Source organism: Solenopsis invicta, chromosome 11 (genome assembly GCF_016802725.1).
Source record: "Solenopsis invicta isolate M01_SB chromosome 11, UNIL_Sinv_3.0, whole genome shotgun sequence".
Lineage (NCBI taxonomy): Eukaryota > Metazoa > Arthropoda > Insecta > Hymenoptera > Formicidae > Solenopsis > Solenopsis invicta.
The window spans coordinates 3,652,324-3,675,064 of record NC_052674.1 but is presented as its reverse complement, the minus strand read 5'-3'; the positions used below and the strand labels follow the sequence as shown (position 1 = coordinate 3,675,064).

The window sequence follows — 22,741 nt, the reverse complement described above, 5'->3', positions numbered from 1 at the left end:
TTTACAACCCTTTTTGCGTCCAAAATTTAAAAAATTGTAACTATATTTTTTTGTTAAATAACGAAAACTAGATATATGTAAAAAATTTAAATATAGTAATTGTTGAATTTCGATAACTTTAGGTAATAACAATATTGTAGAGCCTCCAAAAAACGATTAAATAAAATAAATTTATTAAAATGATATTACATTGATGGTGTTAAGATTTGTAGACTTGCTTTAACTTTGATCTTAGAATTTTTCCACTCGGATTTTTCGGAATATCGTCAAGGAATGTGACTCCACCTGAGAAAAAGAAAAACAAACATAATACTCAAATTTTTCTACGAAAAATTTCAGCTGCACAATTCTTCTCTAACCCTAATTTCTCAGATTTAATTTAATTTAATTATATGACAACTAGTTCTCTCTCAAGATATTTGAGACATTTCTATAAATATTTAGATAATAATTGTTCTAAAGACCACAACACATTATCGATATAGTAATTAAACTGCTTGCAAGGCAATTAGAAATCTCAATGGTGTAACATTTGAAAATAATCGAGTTATACCTTTCAGTTGCTTGTAGTCGGAGACCTTTCCTTTTACGAAATTCTTAATGTCGTCCTCCGTAGGCTTCTTACCCTTGCTTACCATTACAAATGCTTTCGGTACCTCACCATATCTCTCGTGCGGAATACCTATCACTGCTGCTTCCTCCACGTCTGGATGTGTCCGCAGTACCGCTTCCAATTCCGCCGGCGGTACCTTCGATCAAGCAAAAGTAACGTTTCAAATTATGGAAAGTAAACACTTCAAACGTCTGCAAGAAATAAGGTACAGTCAAATCGCGGAACTTCAAAACTCAAAGCTCCTTATTCTCTCGCTCACTCTTATGCATGCATATTGAAAATGTGCATCGAAATACGGCTAACATGTATATTCACATACAATGAAAGGGTGCAAAAAGAGAAACTGCTATTTTGCTTTCTCTTGCTGTCTCGCTCGCTCATTCGCTATTGTCAATAATACACGCAAATCCTTTTTCACTTTCTCTTGCTCGCTCATTCAGTCTCTCACTCGCCCTTTCACTCTTTCATCTATGACAATAAGAATAAAAATTATAGTGATGGCAACACTAAGGAAATAATTATATTAGCTTTATGAATAGAATTATGATTATAGTTAAGTGAACTATGTTATAGTTATTGCAATTAAGTTACTGGTTAAGAGAATTAATAAAAAATAATTATCATATATTTTATAATATAGTAATTATAACATACTCTGTTATACAGTATATTATATGGTATATTACAATTATTTTTTATTAAGAAGGACCAAGTGGACCAACCACACAACCACTTATATCAAAGTACTGATTAAAATGAAAAAAAAAGCTCTTTTCTTGTCAGAACAGATTGTTACCTGAAATCCTTTGACTTTGATGAGTTCCTTTAATCTGTCTGTAATATAGAAATCAAAATCTTCATCGAAATATGCGACATCGCCCGTTTTCAGCCATCCATCATCAGTTATAGTATTCTTCGTAGCTTCTTCGTCATTTAGATATCCTTTCATAATGTGAGGTCCTTTTACCCAAATTTCACCAGTTTGACCTGGAGTAGTGATATCCTTCTGTGTCTTTATGTCCACCAAGCGTATTTGGCAACTAGCAATATTTTTCCCAACACTAGAATATTTCTGTCCAAGTTCTATGCACACAGTTGGCGAACTTTCTGTCATTCCGTAACCTTGAAAAATATTATAATAAAAATAACAAAGAAACTAAACTTTTTATCTTATAAATTATTTTTAAAATAACTATCAATTACAAAAACAACATTTCTTAGAGTTTATTCTTTAGTCTACTCTTAAACATTACAATTATCTTTAATGTGATTTTTAATGAATCTTTATATCTTTGGAAATTTCTAGCCATTTGGATAAAGTTTTAGCTAGCGAAAGTTAGCAGCATGCTTTATTACTCTCTAATGTAATTCCCACAAGCAAGTTACATTGATATAACTGGGCGTTATTTGATGAGTGCGACAGTTTTTAAGAAAACATGTTTATTAAAAAAAAATTAATATATAAATTTATTTTCTTTAATTAGGAAATTAAATATACTATTATATATATGGACGTTTAATTTTTCTAAATTTGGATACTTGTACATTCATTACGTCATAAAGTTTGCACCGAATAAACGCGTTGCTGCCAGTTATAATTCTTCAGTACCGCTTTTCCTACGTCCAACAAAATATTGTAAGCATATTCTCTAAGCATAAAATGCGTTTTTAAATAGTAAACTTAAAAGTAGATAATTATATAATCCTCGATCTTATTTAGCTCAAATACCTTATCGTTCGTACCTTATCGTACAACGATCGTTCGGCTTGTAAAGTTTACGAATTCAAAATTTTCTCCTCTTTCAGAAAAAAAGTATTAAAAAAAAATTTTTTAATTTGTACACATTGAAATGTGAATTCGAAAATTTGACCCGCGAAGCTCGATAGACATTTCACTTGCTAGAGGATCGAAAATATTGCGCCACGCGCAATGATACGATTTTATAAACCCACCTTGACGAAACTTTAAAACTTTTGGGTCAACGTTGTGTTTCTCGTAGAATCTATCGGCGTCCGTTTTGGCGAGCGGTGCGGCACCACTCAACATCATATGCATATGATCGAAATAATGCTTCTTCACAAGAGGCGAAGATGTTAGAAAAAGTACCATGGGTGGTACGCAAAACAGTACAGTTATCTGTAAAGTTCCATATCGCAAGTTAATGCTTTAAAACTTTCATAATTTTATTTACAAATGCACAAGAGAAAATTGTTTCTCTATGATTGATGATATAAAAATACAAAATTACGCAGAGCACGGACTGATACTTTATCTTATTGTTACAAAGTAATCAAAATATTTAATCGAAAAATTGCTGGTACAATTCAAAAATCGTATATAGCAAACAATAAATCACCTTGTTTTTTTCTAATACTTTCACGAACGTCTCTGGTTGAAATTTTGGTATGGTGACTACTTTCCCACCGAAAGCGAGACGTGGAAATGCTGTACAATTTATCCCATAAATATGGAAAAGAGGTAATACGGCAAGTATTACTTCCTGATATGTGCCTAGAAAACATTTAAAAATGTTAATTTATGATAAATACGAAAATTATATGTCTCGAATGACTGTAGAATATAGGAAACTATTTCAAATAAAAAATTATAATAAGTAGCATATAACAATTTGAAACTCGCAAAGTTTGGTAAACGCAAGCAAGAAGGCTAAAGTAATAATTTGTTAGATAAAATATAAGACAATACTTGTAGTAGGCTGAAATGGATTTAAAGTAGTCTGAGTCATCATCATGTTAGATACCAAGTTGCGATGTGTTAGCATAACACCTTTTGGTAATCCAGTAGTGCCACTTGAAAATGGTAAAAGCGCTACATCGTCACAATTAGTGTTTATATTTAAAGGTGACAATGATTTGCCTCGCGTTATGAGATCCTGAAAAATTTTTATGCACGCTTGTATCTATTTGTTCTTAATCATTTTCTTTGCAACATTTAAATATTGCTGATTTATTCATATACATGTCCTTGATACTCACATCAAAAGGTATTGAACCCTCTGGCATAGGACCAGTTTTATCGTCAATCACGATAAAAGGAGTTTCACGTGGAAGACATGCCCTTGTTGTAGCGCGCACTCTGGATGCAATTTCGGTCGACATAATCATTGCTTTTGCATTAATTTTCAACAGCTGTTTTTGCATTTCCTCTAAAAATTTTCATTACGTCTACTTATTGTAACAATGAGTTTAATTCACCACTTTCTGCGATTTTCTTTACTTCTTTTTACGTTTGTTAAATATTTTATATGTACATTTTATATGGATCTCAAATAAAATGGAATGTTTGAAATATAACGTAAAGCGATTTACCAGCCGTATACTGCGGATTTATAGTAGTGACAATAAGTCCGCCTGACATGATCCCAAGTAAACTTAAAACTGTGTCCGGAAAATTGGGTGCCATTAGTGCTACCACATCACCTTTTTTGAGACCCATGTTCCGTAAACTTCTGCCGATATAACTTGTCGCATCCTTGGCTTGCGCGAACGTGTACTTCTTGCCACTTATGCCACATTCCTGCGCAAAGTACGTTATAAAATTTATATCGCCTACTCTTAAAATCGAAATTAGTGTATTATTTAATATAACTTTATTAAATAAAAAACGTTACCAAAGCAATATGATTAGGGTAATTCTCGCTATCGTTCCAAACGAACTCGTGGACCAAGGTTTCCGGGTAAGAAGCCTCTCCATCCGGGGGCATAATAATCTTCTCATTATTTGGCCCCGTTATAATCTTAGTTTGCGACGAAGTTGATGCATATCTTAATATGGGGTTCAGTGTTCTTATTCCTGCATCGAATATTTGACTCAGCCTCTGAATACCACGAAATGCGTGTGTAGCCATACTTGTATAATGTCACTCCTTATTTATCAGTGTGATTAATTGCGCAACTCGTAATCCGCAAATTTTAGTTCATCGTCTTTAATAGATAGTATAAGACTGTAAATTAAATCGTAAAATAAAAGTTGGTTATTATAATTTTGTGTATGTGTACGTATATATATATATATATATATATATATATATATATATATATATATGTATGTATGTATGTATGTATGTATATGTACAAAAATTGTATTTAAAATAAAATTATTTCAAATATATATTAAGCATTAATACAGTGGGCGTCCTTATGGAAAAATACTAGTAAAACTAGCGAAAAAAGCCATTGCAACTAAGTGTACAATATTAGATTTGAATGGTTTTCCAATAATTTTCAATAATTTTTTTGGTCTTATATTATTTTTCCGTAAGGATACCGTTAGCCAAATTAATGCGAGTCCAAATACGATTATGTACGCATACAAATTGAAAAATAATTACGTTAAGTAACAATTAAAGGCTTGTGTCAATTTAGATTAAGTTTGATCTCAATTTAACTTACTTTTTATATTTTCCTAATTTTTAGAACTAGAAAAGAATAAAAAGTAAATTAAACCGAAGTCAAACTCAATCTACATTATTAAAAATAGACATTAAATAAGCTGTTCACAAAGTACAAGAGTTGTATTTTACACTGTCTTCTGTCCGTTAGATTATTACTCTGTCGATTATCACTCGATATTATAATTGTCAATAAAGAAACCCGAGTTTACAAATCGATGAAGAACTGATGAATATCATATTAAAATCAAATTTAGATGAAATGCAATAATTATATGCAAATCAATTAATTTGATATTTTCAAAGGCATCTTGCGCCGTCATCGACACCTGACAAACTATTATATTAAAGTATTTTGACCGAATATTCAAAATTTATTTTTCTTTAAGCGATTTCCGATTCTCCAAAAGGTCAAGTGAATAATCTTTCATAAAATATAATGCATATATGTGTGTGTGTGTGTGTGTGTGTGTGTGTGTGTGCTTGTGTATACAGTCTGTTAAATAAGAGTGTAATCGGCCTTATTCACAACTGGTAAAAGTATCACTATTAATTTTTTGTGAGCCGATAGAGGGAACCTTTGTCTTCGATGCATTTTGAAGAAAGATTCAGTTACTGTTGATCTTTTGTGAGAAAAACATATTAAGCGCCATGAGATCCAAATACACGACGCGCTATGAAGCTGTGTACAGTCATCCGAAAATGTCGCAATCAGCGATTGCTAAATATATTGAGAAGTCAAAATAATTCGTGCAGAAGTGGGCTTGGCGATATAAGGTCATAATGTTGATGATTTACTGGAACGTGGATCGATAGGAAAATTGAAGAAAAAAGACAATAAAATGATCGCAAATTTGTTTTCGCGGAATTCTAGCCTAATACTGCGTCAAGATTAAGCGAAATTGAAGCAAAAAGGTTTAGATATTATATATTGTATGTAACTATTCGAATTCATATCCGCGCTCATGGCATGAAATGCCGCAGTAGAATAAAGAAACTTCTGTTGAGTGAAAAACATGTGAAAAAGCGACTCGCTTATGCGCACGGGCTAGAACATTGATTAAGATTTCAGTGATGTAATTTTTACTGACAAATGTTCTGAGCACGTAGTAGCTTCAAACAAATTTGGTCAACCTCAACAAGCATATAATGTGCGAGAGAAAGCTTTCCTCTATCGGCTCACAAAAAATTGAAAGCGATACTTTTACCAGTCTTGAATAAGGCCGCTTTTACTTAACAGTATACATAGGATGTGCAATAGTACGTTCTTGCGGTAACATTTGCACATACATTACATATCCCTGGTATATACATTGCATATGCATATGCATATGTACATGCAATATACATGGACGTATATACAATGTATATACTACGTAGATCCTAATATTTTGTGGGAAATGTTAACAGCATTTATGAAAGAGGCAATATTATTATGATTATATAATAACAGATGGCATTGGAATAGAAGATCAAGCGAATGACATTGCGTCAAATACGCAATATCTTAAATTTATATATTCAGAAAAACTTGATTAAATATTTATGATGATAATGATTAATTCATGAACTATTGAGTTTTCAATAACTATCTTAATATTGTACTTTGTGCCCAAGATAATTGGAAGAATCATATTATGTTGAAGAAATCGTGTAATTCTGTTCCAAAATAATCTTAAGAAATTAATTTTTTTTTGAAAATTAATATTATTATTTTTCTCTCTCCAGACCATACAATTTCGGTTTGAACTTTTTTACTATGGTGTATGATTTCAAGTATAATAACTTGTAATGCTTTAAAACAACGCGTAACGTTGTAATATTTTTAAACACTCTATCCTACATATGTAAATAATCTTATGTAATCTTACTTCTTTATACACAGATCGTTGCAGATCTAGTTGTAAAGATCTGAGAATGCTATCTCATGACGATATCTCACAGTGTTCCGGCTAGAATCACGTTATTAGAATGCTCTGAAGTTAAAACTTACACAGTGCACACAATATTTCGTTAAAAAATTTATACAAAACAGTTTCCAGTTATATGCATTAGCCGATATATCAATCGATAGTACGTTTGAACACTGATGTTTACGTAGTCAGCTTTACTAGCATACTATTTAGAAACAAGTTCTTCAACAACTGAACTTTAGACGAGATGATACTTCATTTCCTCTACCATCGACTTGTCGTGGAGGACTGGAGAGGCAAATGGAAAAAATATATATATATAAAATACCGACATCAAAACAGTCTGATGTTGTTACAAAATGAAAGTCAGTAACATTGAATTTAAGAATACATGTCAACACTTATAAAGTTCTGTGTAATCATCTTTATCTTAAAAATTTTGTTTTGTAATGCTTGTATATCAGAGCGCATGTGATATATAGCATACGGCATGCGACATGCGATATGCGATATTTAACATGCTACATACGACAAATGTGTTTTTTGAAAACGTATAAAATGCATCGTTCAGCTTAAATATCCGCACATTAAGACTGGTATTGATAATCGTAATAATGTTTGATTTTTGATTGAAAGAGTAATTTATCACATTCTGAATCTGTAATTAATTACGCTTTCAATCAAAAATCCAATATTTACGACTATAAATACTAATCTTAAAGTTCTATATACAAAAAAGTAACCCAAATAACTATTATTGTGAACCTAAGTTTGGTAATTTGTTTAAATTTAATAAGTGTAGAAACCAGAATTTGAATTAAACGCTCATTAAACGAGAGATCAGTTAAGTCAAAAATGGTGATAAAAAAGGCAGGCAGCCAATAAGAATATGCGGTCGGCATCGCTCAGATAATAACAATTGCGCTACTCTTTTATGTACATATCTACCAGTTCTACTGCGCATTGGCGTAACTGCGCATCTATATTATGCGTATCTTGCAATATTTGTATTATAAGATAAATAGTGCAATCTCATGCAATTAATATGACGCGACTGTGATATTAGAATGAAGACATGAATCACGCGAAAGTCGAATTAAGGGACACAAAAATAAGGTACGTTACGTATGAATATATTTTCTCTTTGTGTATGCAATCTCATAATTCTTACATTTATTTTATCAAACTCTATAAATTTTGTGTTATCCAGAACAATTTTTTAAAATTTGCAGAAGTTTAATACATTATTGAAGTTATACTCAATATTGTTCTCTTTTTCTTTTATTTAAAAAATCAACGACAATTTTCTGTATGAATTTATTGCAATCATACTTAAAAAATGTGTTATAAAAAATTAAATAAAAAATGTAAATAATATAAAATTCTACTGAGATATGCAGCGATAAAAAAAACTGTTAATCCGGGAGATGATAACAGTTTTTTTGATCTTCATTTTTTATTCCTTAAAACCATCATGAATTTATCATTTTAATGGCAAAGGTGAAGGAAACGCAAGTGTGGTAGACGTTCTGCGGTTTTACATCTGATAACGCGTGATTAAAGTTGTAAAATATCTTTGTAAAGTTGACAGAACTCACGAATATTAGACTCGAAATAAAGATAGGCAATAAGAGTCCACGCGGTTGTTGGTGCGTATATATAGAACTAATTTATTCTAACATTAATATCTAGTACAGAAAATAACGAACGTTTTGACCCGATTTTGGTCATTTTCAGCAAAAATACAAAATTATCGGACAAAGCTCAACCTTATTACATGGCGAATGCATTAACTTTATCCTATTCAGGTGTTAATTTGAGTAATTACATCATATTAAATTGTGACAACAAGCGTCAGTAAGAAGATTTATTCTGTGTAAGTTACAACGAGTCGCCATGCGAAAGGAGGAGATGCAAAGAATACAGTAGTTGATGCTGGCATATGGTTGAAATTCAATGTATAAAAATCCAAATCTACAACGTTGCCCCAAGCGTCAATATTTCCACTCACTAGCACGGTCCGATCAATACTGATCAAGGTTTTCGGTGTACCTATAAAAATCAATTTCACAACCTCTCTCCGAGTTTCGACCGCTCAGTCCAATGTGATTCTGTCAGATCGGTGTTCAAGGTTTTCTTGGTTATGAGAAGTAACGGTAATTGTTCAAACGGATGAAACGAATAAGTATATGTCTAGGTATATGATTAAGATTACAATCTGTCTAGGATACAACCGTAGGCATGGTGCAAAAATCCTGTGTCTGTCTATTGAAGCCATTCTCTTGACGTTTAATATGTAACATGCATTTCCAAAATTAAGCGTTTTCCCAGATATCGTTCTTTGTCAAGAATTTAAATATTTTATGTCAAGATTTCATGTAAGGATTGTGAGGCATCGTATGTAAAACAAACAGGCAGACAAGTAAAAACGAGAATTTTGGAACACAAAAATCATATCAAAAGAAGCACCAACACACAGTCAGTCATTACAGAACGTAGAATAACCGAGACCATGAATTTGACTGGGACAACATCTCAATTCTTGACTAGACTTGAGTACCTTTTCATAAAACACAAACAGAAAAAATCAACTCCGATTGATAATAATGGAAATGTCATTGAAAAGAATATTAGGTTTACTGTACCATATATACATTCGGTATCACATAAGTTTAAAAGCATTACGAAGGATTTTGATACAAAATTGTTGCCCTGAATAGGATAGAGTTATTGCATTCGCCATGTGATAAGGTTGAGCTTTCTCCATTAATTTTGTATTTTTGCTGAAGATGACCCAAAATTGGGTCGAAACGTTCGTTATTTTCTGTACTAGATATTAATGTTAGAATAAATTAGTTTTCTATATACGCAACAACTGCGTGGACTCTCATTGCCTATCTTTATTTTGAGTAAAATATTTTTGACCTTTTTTCTTAATGTTTTACCGCCTAATATTTGATTTTAGTGATTGTTTATTATTTACTTATCTGATTTACTCATCTGATTTACTTATCTGATAAGTGAGACACAAACGAATTTTTATAAACGTTAAAACGTTTTAAAACGTTTTATAAATGTGTAACGACATTAAAAACTATTATAAAAATGAATTATGATTATATTAATAAAACTTAATAACAAAATTTTAAATAAGGAATTTTAATTTTAAATTAAACTTACTTTTCTTATATTCAGAAATATTTCGTTATTTTGTATAAAAAAGTAAACAAAAATTAAAACATTTATTAATTTTACAGAAAAAGTACTTTTAAGGTAAAATTAATTTTACCCAAATTAACAAGAGAATTATGTAGAACGCGAAAACATAGTAAAAAAAAAGTAATTATCGAAATAAGTTCCGAATTAAAGCATGTAACTTACTTAGTTAAAAAGTGTTTCCGTTTAACAGTTAAAGCGGACGAACGCAGTCAAAGCGATGTGGATAATACAAGGAGTTATAGAACAATGAGCGATATATCGGAAATACAGTATATTTATAATAAATAAACATAAAAGACAAAAGTGATTTAAGAGATAGAAACGTCAAGAATTTGTAAACAATTCATCATATCAGAATATTTAAGAGATTAATGCCTGTCTGCAGATTTAGTGACTGTTTTTGTTTACGAATAAAGATCATTTCTGATATTAATCTTTTGTTAAAAATTCTTTTGTCTGTCATAATATTTCAACGCCATTTTAATCAAATTCACGAGACATGTTGATTTTATGATCTGTAATAACCGAATGGTGAATCGTATTTCTATTAATATTAATATTATTTCTATTAATATGATTTCTATGTTTCATGATTCTGGTATTTTAAAATCTGTCTTATAATGTATTAAATAATTTCTAAACTTTTCAAATTTTAAATATGTTTCACGCAAATAATTCTTATCATCTTAATCACCATATTTGTAACGGAATAGTCGAGATCTGCGCAATTTATATTACGCTTCTACCGTAATATCTTTATATTATATTATTTATATTGAAGATAATCCAAAACGTTTGTATTGATTTTCTATTTAATATACTATTTTACACATGAACAGTATTGGCTTTTATGACATTAATTTATACTGTAATTTATTTCTATTGAGACAGTTCTAGTTCAATTTTTATTTTTTTATTTTTTTATTTAAATATAACATTTATATTTTTATAATATATGTATTCAGCATATATTAGACGCATTATTTTCAAATTTCTGTACGGTACGAATTGACCTATTTCACATTAATCTAATTCACTCTTTACGACTAATATAGTCACATGATGTGAGACATTTTTAGATGACATATCGAGGAAGCAATTAAGAGAAATAAAATTTTATAAAACTTAAACTTTATTTTGTTCAACAGACTGACTCATGTAAACTCTAAGTAGAAACTAAGATACAATAATTATAAAAAATTTATATACAACAAATACATATATACATACATGCAACAAAGTTAAAGCATCACCTATTCTGTTCCTAAAAAAAGTACATTTTAAGAGATTATAACTGTATCAAAAATAATCCTAATAAATTTTCCAACAAGGCTTTTCCAGCTTAAAATTTCTACGTTTTAGATCAACAGTTTAATAAACGACTTACTGATTTTTTATGAAAGTACACTCTTGAAATTTGTTTCTGGGAAACAGAATAGGTGATGCTTTAATTTTACAATATAATAGATTCAATAGTAACATGAATTACAAATTTATAAAAATATTATTTTGTCACATGTAATATTGTATTTACATATATGCATGTATATGAGACCAAAAACAGAAGAATTTTTCCCATGAAATATAACATCACAATTAAAACATTACAATTAAAAATGTATGAAACATTTCTCGTTATTCTTATGCTAGTTCCTTTTTTAAAACAATACTTGAATTGTCTTTTAATATTATATTCTGTTTTTGATGGAGTAGATGATTTATAATTTATCTGAAGATTTTATAGATCCATTGAGCAAAGCACTATACATGCATACATAATGATATACATCCGCGAAAAATTACATTTCACGCACATTCATTTATACATATTGTGCATAACTTTTAATACCGTTGATTTTAATTTTAAAACATTTCTATCAAATACTATTTTGATTAAGATTTGCCGTTTTGCTTCAACTTTGATCTTAGAATTTTTCCGCTCGGATTTTTTGGAATAGTGTCAACAAACGTAACTCCACCTGTAAAAAAAAACATGCACCTTGAAATTTTCTAATACAGTATTTTGTTGTTCAATTCTTCTCTAATTCTGAATTCTTAGATGTTAATTTAATTAAATAATATAACAATTAATTCTTTGTCCATTCGCGACATTTCATCGAATATTTGGATAATTATTCTAAAGAATCCATCGCGATATGCTAATTAAACTTATCGCGAGACAATTAGAAATCGCGCGATGTGCTGTAATAGTTGAAGGTAATCGAGTTATACCTTCTAGTTGCTTGTAGTCGGAGACCTTCCCTTTCACGAAGTTCTTAATGTCGTCCTCCTTAGGTTTCTTACCCTTGCTCACTATCACGAATGCTTTCGGTACCTCACCATATCTCTCGTGCGGAATACCTATCACTGCCGCTTCCTCTACGTCTGGATGCATCCGCAGCAACGCTTCCAGTTCCGCTGGCGCTACCTTTGACCAAGCGAAAATAACGTTTTAAATTAAGAGAGGCGAACACTTTAAACACAGCTGAGAAGTAAAGTATCGTCAAACCGCGGAACTTCGAAGCTTTGCGGTGATGTTTTAGATATATTGCAACGGTTATTTATTATCCACACATTTCCCCAAGCTATGTGAACAATTATTATTCGAAGCCCAACAGTATAAGACAGAATTAAAATTTCTTAGCGTTATAAAAACTTCTTAACAAAAAAACTAACGAAAAATCCAAAACAAAATTTTAACGTATTTAAAGATTTTTTTGACATTTTGTTAGAAATAATTTTGTTATGTATTTTGTATGTGCAATCATATATAAAATCATTTAATTAAATTAATGTTTTACAGCTTTTATAGAATAAATATGTGGAAAATGTAAAATAATTTATAATTTTAGACCAAATTGTTACCTGAAATCCTTTGACTTTGATGAGTTCTTTTAATCTGTCTGTAATATAGAAATCAAAATCTTCATCGAAATATGCGACATCGCCGGTTTTCAGCCATCCATCATCGGTTATAGTATTCTTCGTAGCTTCTTCGTCATTTAGATATCCTTTCATAACGTGAGGTCCCTTGATCCATAATTCGCCAGTTTGACCTGGAATGCTAATATCCTCTTGTGACGTTATGTCCACCAGGCGTGCTGGGCAACTCGCAATATTTTTCCCAATGCTGGAATATTTTTTTCCAAGTTCAAAGAACGCTGCTGGCGAACTTTCTGTCAATCCGTAACCTTGAAAAAACGAAAAACACTATATTTTATGTTCACACTCATAAAACAAATATATAGTTTAATTTTTTATTTTATCATTAAAATCAATTGTTCATGTATTATCACAAAGTAAGTGCAAAAAAGAAAAACTTTTGGAGCGTTGGTCGTAACGAGATAAACAAGAAATAAGAATTTAAAACATTAATAATGATCAACGAATTTAATGAGCAAATAATGTAAGAATTGAAAGTTATAAAACAAGTTGTCATACTGCTACACTACATCAGTTTCGTTAGTATTACCTTTTCCAACCTTAAATTTATGTGAAAAAAGTAGAGACAATCTTTCTAATTCTCTTAAAAAAAAAACCAAATGATCGAATACGTATTTTTCATAATTTGGAAAAAATTATTTTTGACATATAAAAATGATAACAGAGATAGCCTAAAAGATTTTGTAAGTCGAAATTTATAAATTTATGAGTATTTCAATTATTTTTATGTGTGCCTCGCACATTACAAATAGAAAAATTGTCCGTTCTCCTGTTCGACATTTTTTCCCCGACGAAAAAAATTCTAGCTTTCAAAGCTGCGCACATCGAAACGCGATCCGAAATTCAATCTGCAAAACTTAATAAACATATCGTTCGCTCACGGATTGAGAATTTTGCCTCGATGACATTTTGCGAACACGCACCTTGATGGAACTTGAAGACTTCCGGATCAATGTTGTATTTCTCATAAAATCTATCGACGTCCGTTTTGGATAGCGGCGCGGCGCCACTCATCATCATACGCAAGCGCTCAAAATGTTGCACTTTCACAAGAGGAGAAGTATTTAGAAATAGCACTATAGGTGGTACGCAGAACAGCACAGTTGCCTGCAAAATTCCGTATCATAAATTTATCACAAAAAATGATTTTTTAATTTAGATTAATCTGGATATATTTGAGCTTATTGTTAGTTGACGTTTTATCCTAGTAAATCAAAATTTTTAATCGAAAAATTGATCACAAAATCTAAAGAGGAAATTTATTTGTGAGCAACAAATCACCTTGCTTGTTTCCAATACGTTGAGAAACATTTCTGGTTCAAATTTTGGAATAGTGACTATCTTCGCGCCGAAGGCGAGACGTGGCAATACCACACAATTCATTCCATAAATATGGAAAAATGGTAATACTGCAGGTATTACTTCTTGAAATGTGCCTAGAAAAAATTAAAAAACTTTATGATAAATATTGAAATTATGTATTGAATAACTGCAGAAGATAAGAAACTATTTTAAATAAAATATTATTAACTAGTATATAACGTATGTCAATATAAAACTCGCAAAATTTAAAAAACCGCGAAAAAGAAGATTGAAGTAACATGTTACATAAAATAAATAATAAAATGAAAATACTTGTCGTAGGGTAAAATGGATCAGGATTTAAAGAAGCCTGAACCATCATTATATTAGACACCAAATTACGATGTGTTAGCATAACACCCTTTGGTAATCCAGTCGTGCCACTTGAGAATGGTAAAACCGCTAAATCGTCGCAATTAATGTTTGGATTTACAGGTTGCAATGATTTGCCTCGCGTTATGAGAGCCTGAAAAATTTTGGTAACCGTTTACGTGTATTTAATTGTTTTTTTTTTGTAATACTTAAATATTGCTGATTTATTCGCATAAATATCTTGATACTGACATCGAAAGGAATCGAATCCTCTGGCATGGGGCCAATCTTATCGTCAATCACAATAAAAGGAGTATCACGTGGAAGACATGCCCTTGTTGCAGCGAGCACTGTGGATGCAATTGCAGTCGAAGTAATGACTGCTTTTGCATTAACTTTCAACAATTGTCTCTGCATTTCCTCTGAAAATTTTTATCACGTCTACTTATTGTAACATTAAGTTTAATTACGATTTTTTTTTTCAATTTTTCCTGCTTTATTTTATTAGTAATATTTCATACACATTAATTTTTTTATATGAATCTCAAAATGGAATGTTTGAAATAACAACAAGCGACTTACCACTCGTATTTATTGGATTTACGGTAGTGACAACAAGTCCGCCTGACAAGCTCCCAAGAAGACCTAAAACTGTATCCGGAAAATTAGGTGCCGCTAGTGCTACTACATCGCCCTTTTTGAGACCCATGTTCCGCAAACTTCTGCCGATATAACTTGTCGCATCTTTGGCTTGCGCGAACGTGTACTTCTTGCCACTTATGCCACATTCCTGCGCAGAGTACGTTATAAAATTGATATCTAAATACTCGATTACTACGTTTGCCGTTTGCAAATAGTTAGGTTTATGTCTGATTATAAATATATATCTTCCGTCTTTGAATACATTCTTTCACGTTTTTTCCAGATATAAAATTTCTTTCACATTAAAATTTGCTAAGAAATTCATATCGATCTGTTTGATAAAGATGACACGATTAATTAGAAGCGCTTTACATATGGGTTACTTATTTTGTATAAAATATAGGTATATTATAATAGATAAAAAAATTACCAAAGCAATATAATTAGGATAATTTTTGCTATTATTCCAAACAAACTCGTGGATCAAGGTTTCCGGGTAAGAAGCCTCACCAGCCGAAGGCATAATAATCTTCTCATTATTTGGTCCTGTTACAATTCTAGCTTTCGACAAAGTTGATGCACATCTTAATATGGGGTTCAACGTCCTTACTCCTGCATCCAAGCGTATTGTTACTTGACTCAGCCTCTGAATACTACGAAGTGCTTGTGTCGCCATACTTGTAGAATAGCACTGCTAATTTACCAATGATTAATTGCACGTCTAGTTATCTGCAAGCGTAAACCATAAAATGAAAACAGATTATAATAATTTCATGTACTAAAAAAAAATTATAAAAATGTTATATAAAAATAAAATAATTTTTAAGTTTTGATGTACAGAGTTTCCGGCAACAAGTGAGAGAAAATGTTAGGAATGATTTTAGATGGTAAAATAAGACAAAAATAAAAAATAATAAAATTATTATTAAGATTTTATTTTTTTAATTATAAATATTTAAGTATTCGTACGTTTTAGACAAACATTTAAATTTTTTACATAAATAATTAAGTTATTATAACTCTAGTAAATTGAAAAGTAGATTATTTTTTAATATTATATAAAGTTTTTATTGAAAGAGCGAAATAAATGTCTTTCTGCTTTAAAAATACATATTGTAATAAAAAAATAAGATGCAAAATTAGAATAATTATAAAAATAAATAAATAATAATAGTGTTATAAATAAATACGTTTATCTGTGATAGTCACAATTTGTGCTTTGATAAACTATTTGAAATTAAAAAGTAAGCAATTTTTTATACATTTGTCGTTTTTGAATCACCATCATCAGAGATTTCTTGTTAAATATTCACGGTTTTATACGTTGCAAATAAAAGATAAAAGTTTTAAAAAATTATATAATATAAAATATAATATTATTATAAAGTAATTAATTGCAACATTATGTTAATTACAATATAAAATTACATATATTATGAACTAAGCATTTGGTTTACAAATAAGAATCGGTTTCGTATTTTTTTAAATTGAATTATAGATGATAGATTTACGCAAAATATCATATACTTATCCTCATACCATTAATATTCTAAGTGTCACGTTTATTTCCCAATTTTTATTATCTACTTATTCAGCGATTATCGTGAAACTGTTTCATGCATTGTCTCGATTATTTGTATAATCAGTTATCTCATTTGATATGAAAATAAAGCATTCTGTTTTTATAAGAAATAACCATATTTATTAATCAGAATTAATAATTTATTATAACAAGCAGTTAATAGCTTTCTAATTATTGAAGAATCATAAAGAATTATGGAGAATCGAATACGCAATAAGAATGAAAGATAGAAAAAACTATTACGTAATTTAAGAAATTGACTATTTGCATATACATATATTGATGTCATTCGAAATTATTACCAGAAATAAAAACTTTCAGAAAATCTTTTTCTAGAAAATTTAACGTATTACTCCATTAAGAAATTGAAGTAAAATACTTTCCTGCGGTCTCTTTTCCTTTTTTTAATTTTTAAAGAACGGATGGATTAGTTTTTGAAATTTTACAGTTTTTTTTAAGTAATTATAATTTATTATATTTCTTGCCTCAAAACATGTTATTGTTTCAGTGTTACTATAATGGCTTTCTATCTTCTACGACAGAACGGCAATATTTAAAAATTGATAAATCTAAAATTTAAACATTTGTTGTGTTTTTGATGGGTTGGTTAAATTGAAATTTTGATAAGTTAATAATTATTTTCAAAAATAATTTCAATGATATTGCTGACTGTTATTCGTGTGTGTTTATTACCGTTTCATATGTTATAATAGTTGTATTTTATGATCATAAGTTAACTGTATGAATTTATTAATATCTTCCCGTCATAAATTATACTACTTTTTAAATACTAAAAATTATTTTTGTATTTGTATCAAGTGTTATAGGAATTAATATCAGAAGTATTCTTATGGAAAAATCCTATTAAACTTACAAAAAAAAAATGATTAGTACTAATAGTATACAATATTCAATTCGGTTTTCCAATAACTTCCAAAAGTTTTTAGATGCGAGTCCTATATTATTTTTTGATAAGACACACCCACTTAAATTGACATGAGTAAGCCAAATATGAATTGTATACATATTGCTGCGTCAACCTGAGAATCAAAACGTCAGTGACGATCGAAGTCTTAATCAGTCAGATAATATATAAGCTGTTCAAAGTGCAAAATATAGAATTTGCCCTGACTTTTGACCCGCTGGATTATTGTTCTACTGATTACTCTAAACCGATGTTATCATTATTATTAAAAAAATTTTCTAAAATTTAAGTCATAAAGAATTTGTCAGAAGAGAGACGACTTATCTAGAAAAATTGTTCACATGAATATATATAATTACCTACAAATTTAGTAAATATTGACTATTGTATGCATTATCTATATATCTCTCTTGTATCAGTTATATATTTTTTGCAATATGATGTATTGTCTAAATTCTAAATTATATTTGTGAAATACATTATAATATAAAGAATAATATAAATATGTAAAACGTTTTCTTTCTTTTATTAGATTTTTGTAACAGTTATATTTTGGTTTCTTCTATTTTTTATTTTTTATTAATTTTTTTACTCTGTGATTAGTAAATTAGTGATTATTTAAATAATATTATTTAAAAATGTATTTAATGAAAAAATTAAATTATTTTATATGTATAAAAAATAAAAAAAGAAATAATATGACTTAAACATTATGCGATACCAAGAAATACTTTGCAAAAGGTATGTAAATTAACATGTTTATGATGCATAAAATCAGCATTAAAAAATTGATTTTTTTATTTTTATTTATTTATAATTTTACTTCTTATTTCACATATCTTTTGTAACATATTTCTTAATATATGTTCTTCTTAATGTAATGTGTTAATCTTAATGTAAAAAATGTTATCGATTTTATTTATAAAAATATATGTTGTGTAAAACGTTTATCTAATATGTATCATAACAACAAATAGCATATAATATATACTTGGTATAACATATACTTGGTTTTTTGATATCATACTTAATTTTTAATTAAAAATTTTCAAGTATACAAAAATAGTTGAGATTTCATAATAGATATAACTATCGTCGAAAAGTTTTCAAAAAATTTTATATGCATAATTGTAGTTCTATTCTTTTTCTGTAATCAATTAATGCTAATAGCGCTTGATAGATAAACAATACTATTGTGTAGTGACAATCATATAAGAACAGAAGGTCAAGTGAATCTAAATGATCATATATGGATATGTAAAGGCAAACACGTTTCTACAATAATTTATCGCGTGAGTTTCATAATTCAAGAAATATGATCAAAGTTCATTTACTATTTATATATTTATTAAAGTTTACTGGTGGTTACTGTTTCTTGTCTATTTGAATGAAAATAATATCACGTATCAATAGAAGTCTATTAACACTATGTTGTTAATTACCATGCACATTAGGTTATATTATACTCTGTATATTTCTATATACTCCGTTATAACATTCATGCATAAGCACATCAATATACGAGTAGATGTTTACCGATGCAAATTTTGCAAAAATAAGAATTTGAACGGAAGAAGGACTACATAATTCTAAAGCACTACATTACGTGCGTTTCAAAAAAATCGAAATATTATAAATATTTATGTAAACATTTTTTTTAAACGGAAATCTATTTCTACTTTATTGAATACGTCTGTGTGAATTATACTTGCTTTTGTGTAAGAGATTTATGCATAAATAATACCAGTGGTTATTTCCACTTGTCAAAAATATACATTTATATTATTTTTAAATTTTCAAAAAATGTTTATGCGTAGCGAAATTGTATATGATTTTTATACTTAAGATTCTCAAACTACAAGAAATTTGAATATAACATAAACATATACTATTAACAAGTCAGGATGACATAATCAATGAAGAAGAAGCATACACTATTTAAACATTTGAAAACAATGTTTATATAAATATTTATGTGCATAATATTTCGAAATTTAAAGGTAATGCAATACTCTCAAATTATCCTCTTTTTAAATCATCAAATGACACAGCATTATTTTACGTTCACATTACTGTGCATCGTTTGACGGCTAAATACTTAGACTCTTTCGTGTAATTTTAATATTCAAAATTAATTTTCTCGAAAACAAATTAAATAATTTATTTTGTACACAATGTATATTTTAATCACGAAGGACCATCTTCAGTAATAAAAATATTTGATATCCTTAATTATAAAATCGTTATATTCAAATTTTCAAAGATATTGCGATATTTCGTGCACTTACATCAATCTTATTTTTTCTTTCTCTCGATGCTTAGAATGTAGCAGGTTTATTTTTAGAGATTTTAGAACGTTGATGGCGATATCGTAGTATCTCAAAGTGTTCTGTTATAAAATGCAATGTCACAACGTTACTGAAATGTTTCGAAGATGAAACTTGCAATTTTTACACGCATATAATATTTTACAATAAAATTCGCGCGAACTAGACAGTTGCCAATTAGATTGCAGTCGATCGATCGTTCGATCGTTCGATCACCGTCATCGACGTTTACTTGGCCAGTTTCACTGCCAGACTATTCAACCGAGGTTTACAACAAACCAACTGAACTTCAGACAAGGAGATATCTAGATTCACTCCCACCATTGACTGTTATACCGGAAAAAGAAACGAAAGGCAAAGGAGATAAGGCGATGGTACAAAAAATATCGGTCAAGACTGTCTGATATACTCTTACGAACTGAATATCAGATCAAAGCAATTTTCTAATAGAAATTTCATACATTTTTTTTTTTTTTTTTAATATGGTTACTAAATCGTTTTATTACTTCTGTCTAGTAATTAAAAAGTAAAACTGTTTAGAATCTTAATCAAGATATAATGCTTTGACTGCAGTTACTGCACATAAAAGATGCGCAAAATCTGAATTTGTTTACTGAACGAAAACATGACTATTCAATTATTTATCAAGCAAGCGTGCAGGCCTATTCTTTGTTATTTATAATGACAGTTTCGTTATCATTATAAACGTTGTTGCTCAACTTTTTTACTTTGTATTATATCTACGCAATGACGTTATAATGAAAACGAAACTATCATTAAGAGTTACAGAATATGTCTGCTGAAAATTTGTTTATTAATACTAGATAATAACTGGGCGTTTACGCATATTTTTATCAAGAAAATTGCTTTAGCCAAATAAAATTCTATTAGGTTCTTATCCATTTCCTACGCAATATTATTAACTAATGAGAATACTAAATAATATCTGGATGGGTGTTTAAAAAAACTACTTACAATTTTATCAAAGAATTAAGGCTGCTTTCCTTTTAGAGAATACAGTCGACACTTTTAACACAAAACGACACACTTCGCTTTCCATTTACAAACTCAATCGACACTTTTCGACTCTACTCAGGAGGAGAGTCTGAAACTGTGTTCGAGTGTGTTAATTTGTCTCGATTTGTGTCGAAAATATATTAAGAGAATATATTTATTCGCGTGTAATTATTCAAAAAAATACAAAGGTTATAGATAATCAATGTAAATAGATTCCATTATACACGATTATCATAAAAGAATTTTATATTCGTGAGAAACAAACGGTTTATTAGTATGTGTGTGTGTGTGTGTGTGTGTGTGTGTGTGTGTGTGTGCGTGTGTGTGTGTGTGTGTGTGTGTGTGTGTGTGTGTGTGTGTGTGTGTGTGTGCGCGCGTGTGTGCGCGTGTGTGCGCGTGTGTGTGCGTGTGTGTGCGTGTGTGTGCGTGTGTGTGCGTGTGTGTGTGTGTGTGTGTGTGTATATATATGTATATATATTGTAACGGTTCTCACGGATGCTCTGATTTTCTCACGAATGGAACATAATTCCGAAATTGATACCGAAATTATTATGATGGCATTAAGACCGCGGAGTCTTAAAGCCACGCGATTCTATACGACGCGCAGGCTCCTTGGAGATCGCGCGCGAGAGAGAGAGAGAGAGACAGACAGACAGACAGAGAAAATCTCATCTATGATTCTAATATATTTAACAAAATAATCGTTACGAATATGATACAAAACGAGTGCCTGCGCAGCATCACATACGATGCCAACGACCGTTCGCCGAGTCGTTCTGCGCTAGATGGTAAAGGATGAATACGATCTGCGTGTGGGCTTCTTCGTTGGGGAGCGAAAGAGAGATAGAGGTTGATTACTCGCCTCATGCGCTGCGTCTATTCGCTCCTACGAGACTTCTGAGTGGATCCGTTACGTAGGACAGCATCTCCGGGCATTCCAGCGCGAATCCTCTCGTCACTCCGAGGTGGCTCCGAGATTTTCAACTTCCGATAAACCGAAACATGGAAACACACGTTTCGACGGCCGCGTGCTCCAAGGATCGGTGCCCGTCTCAGGACTGCTCCAATTCGATCCAAACAACTGTCTTCCTTATGGACCGCCGGCTGCTCTCGGAATCCCGTCCCATTGGCCTTGCACAAGCATTCGTGAGGCAATGCTTTAATTTCGATGGCTTTCACTAAAGTTTCTTTCGGCCCTCTTTCTGCGGTCTCTTCGAAGTCTCACTTCCTTCTGGCTGCCCGCGGCTATCTCTTCCTTCTTCCACGCGCTCCCTTCTCCTAATCTCTTCGCTTCTTTCTTCCGTTGTCTTTCCCTCTTTGTCTCCCCCCGGATCACGCTATTTTATACTTTCACTAGGTATCACTATTTGTCCTATTTCGCGTCGCGTACCTGCTTATCGCCACAATATATATATATATATATATATATATATAATTTAGAAATAAATTAAAATTATATATATATATATAAATA

At 30.4% G+C, this 22,741-nt stretch overlaps 2 protein-coding genes across 6 annotated transcripts; both read right to left on the bottom strand.

Moving 5' to 3' along the window:
• Window positions 1-151: 151 nt before the first annotated feature.
• LOC105196439 (probable 4-coumarate--CoA ligase 3) lies at window positions 152-7,229 on the bottom strand. 3 transcript variants are annotated; one of them, XR_005575853.1, is made up of 10 exons: window positions 6,897-7,229; window positions 4,246-4,578; window positions 3,944-4,151; window positions 3,611-3,780; window positions 3,321-3,507; window positions 2,971-3,125; window positions 2,567-2,750; window positions 1,410-1,735; window positions 554-804; window positions 152-285 (listed from the first exon to the last, which is right to left on the bottom strand). XR_005575853.1 is itself a non-coding variant. In XM_026130877.2 (10 exons), exons 2-10 carry the CDS (start codon window positions 4,480-4,482, stop codon window positions 200-202), a joined length of 1,749 nt encoding a protein of 582 aa, XP_025986662.2. In that variant the 5' UTR covers window positions 4,483-4,578; window positions 6,897-7,224; the 3' UTR covers window positions 152-199. The 3 variants fall into 3 exon arrangements, 2 of the variants coding, with proteins under 2 accessions (XP_025986662.2, XP_039310925.1); XM_026130877.2 differs by having other exon boundaries at window positions 554-749; window positions 6,897-7,224; XM_039454991.1 differs by lacking the exons at window positions 152-285; window positions 554-804 and adding an exon at window positions 841-1,081.
• Window positions 5,492-22,482, bottom strand: LOC105194657 (4-coumarate--CoA ligase). Of its 3 annotated transcripts, none has more exons than XM_039454990.1 (10): window positions 20,212-20,523; window positions 15,847-16,145; window positions 15,357-15,564; window positions 15,027-15,196; window positions 14,736-14,928; window positions 14,382-14,536; window positions 14,024-14,207; window positions 13,023-13,348; window positions 12,415-12,585; window positions 5,492-5,699 (listed from the first exon to the last, which is right to left on the bottom strand). In XM_039454990.1, exons 2-10 carry the CDS (start codon window positions 16,090-16,092, stop codon window positions 5,634-5,636), a joined length of 1,719 nt encoding a protein of 572 aa, XP_039310924.1. In that variant the 5' UTR covers window positions 16,093-16,145; window positions 20,212-20,523; the 3' UTR covers window positions 5,492-5,633. The 3 variants fall into 3 exon arrangements, with proteins under 3 accessions (XP_039310924.1, XP_039310923.1, XP_011157989.1); XM_039454989.1 differs by lacking the exons at window positions 5,492-5,699; window positions 20,212-20,523 and adding exons at window positions 11,272-12,136; window positions 22,130-22,482 and having other exon boundaries at window positions 12,390-12,585; XM_011159687.3 differs by lacking the exon at window positions 5,492-5,699 and adding an exon at window positions 11,272-12,136 and having other exon boundaries at window positions 12,390-12,585.
• Window positions 22,483-22,741: the final 259 nt, after the last annotated feature.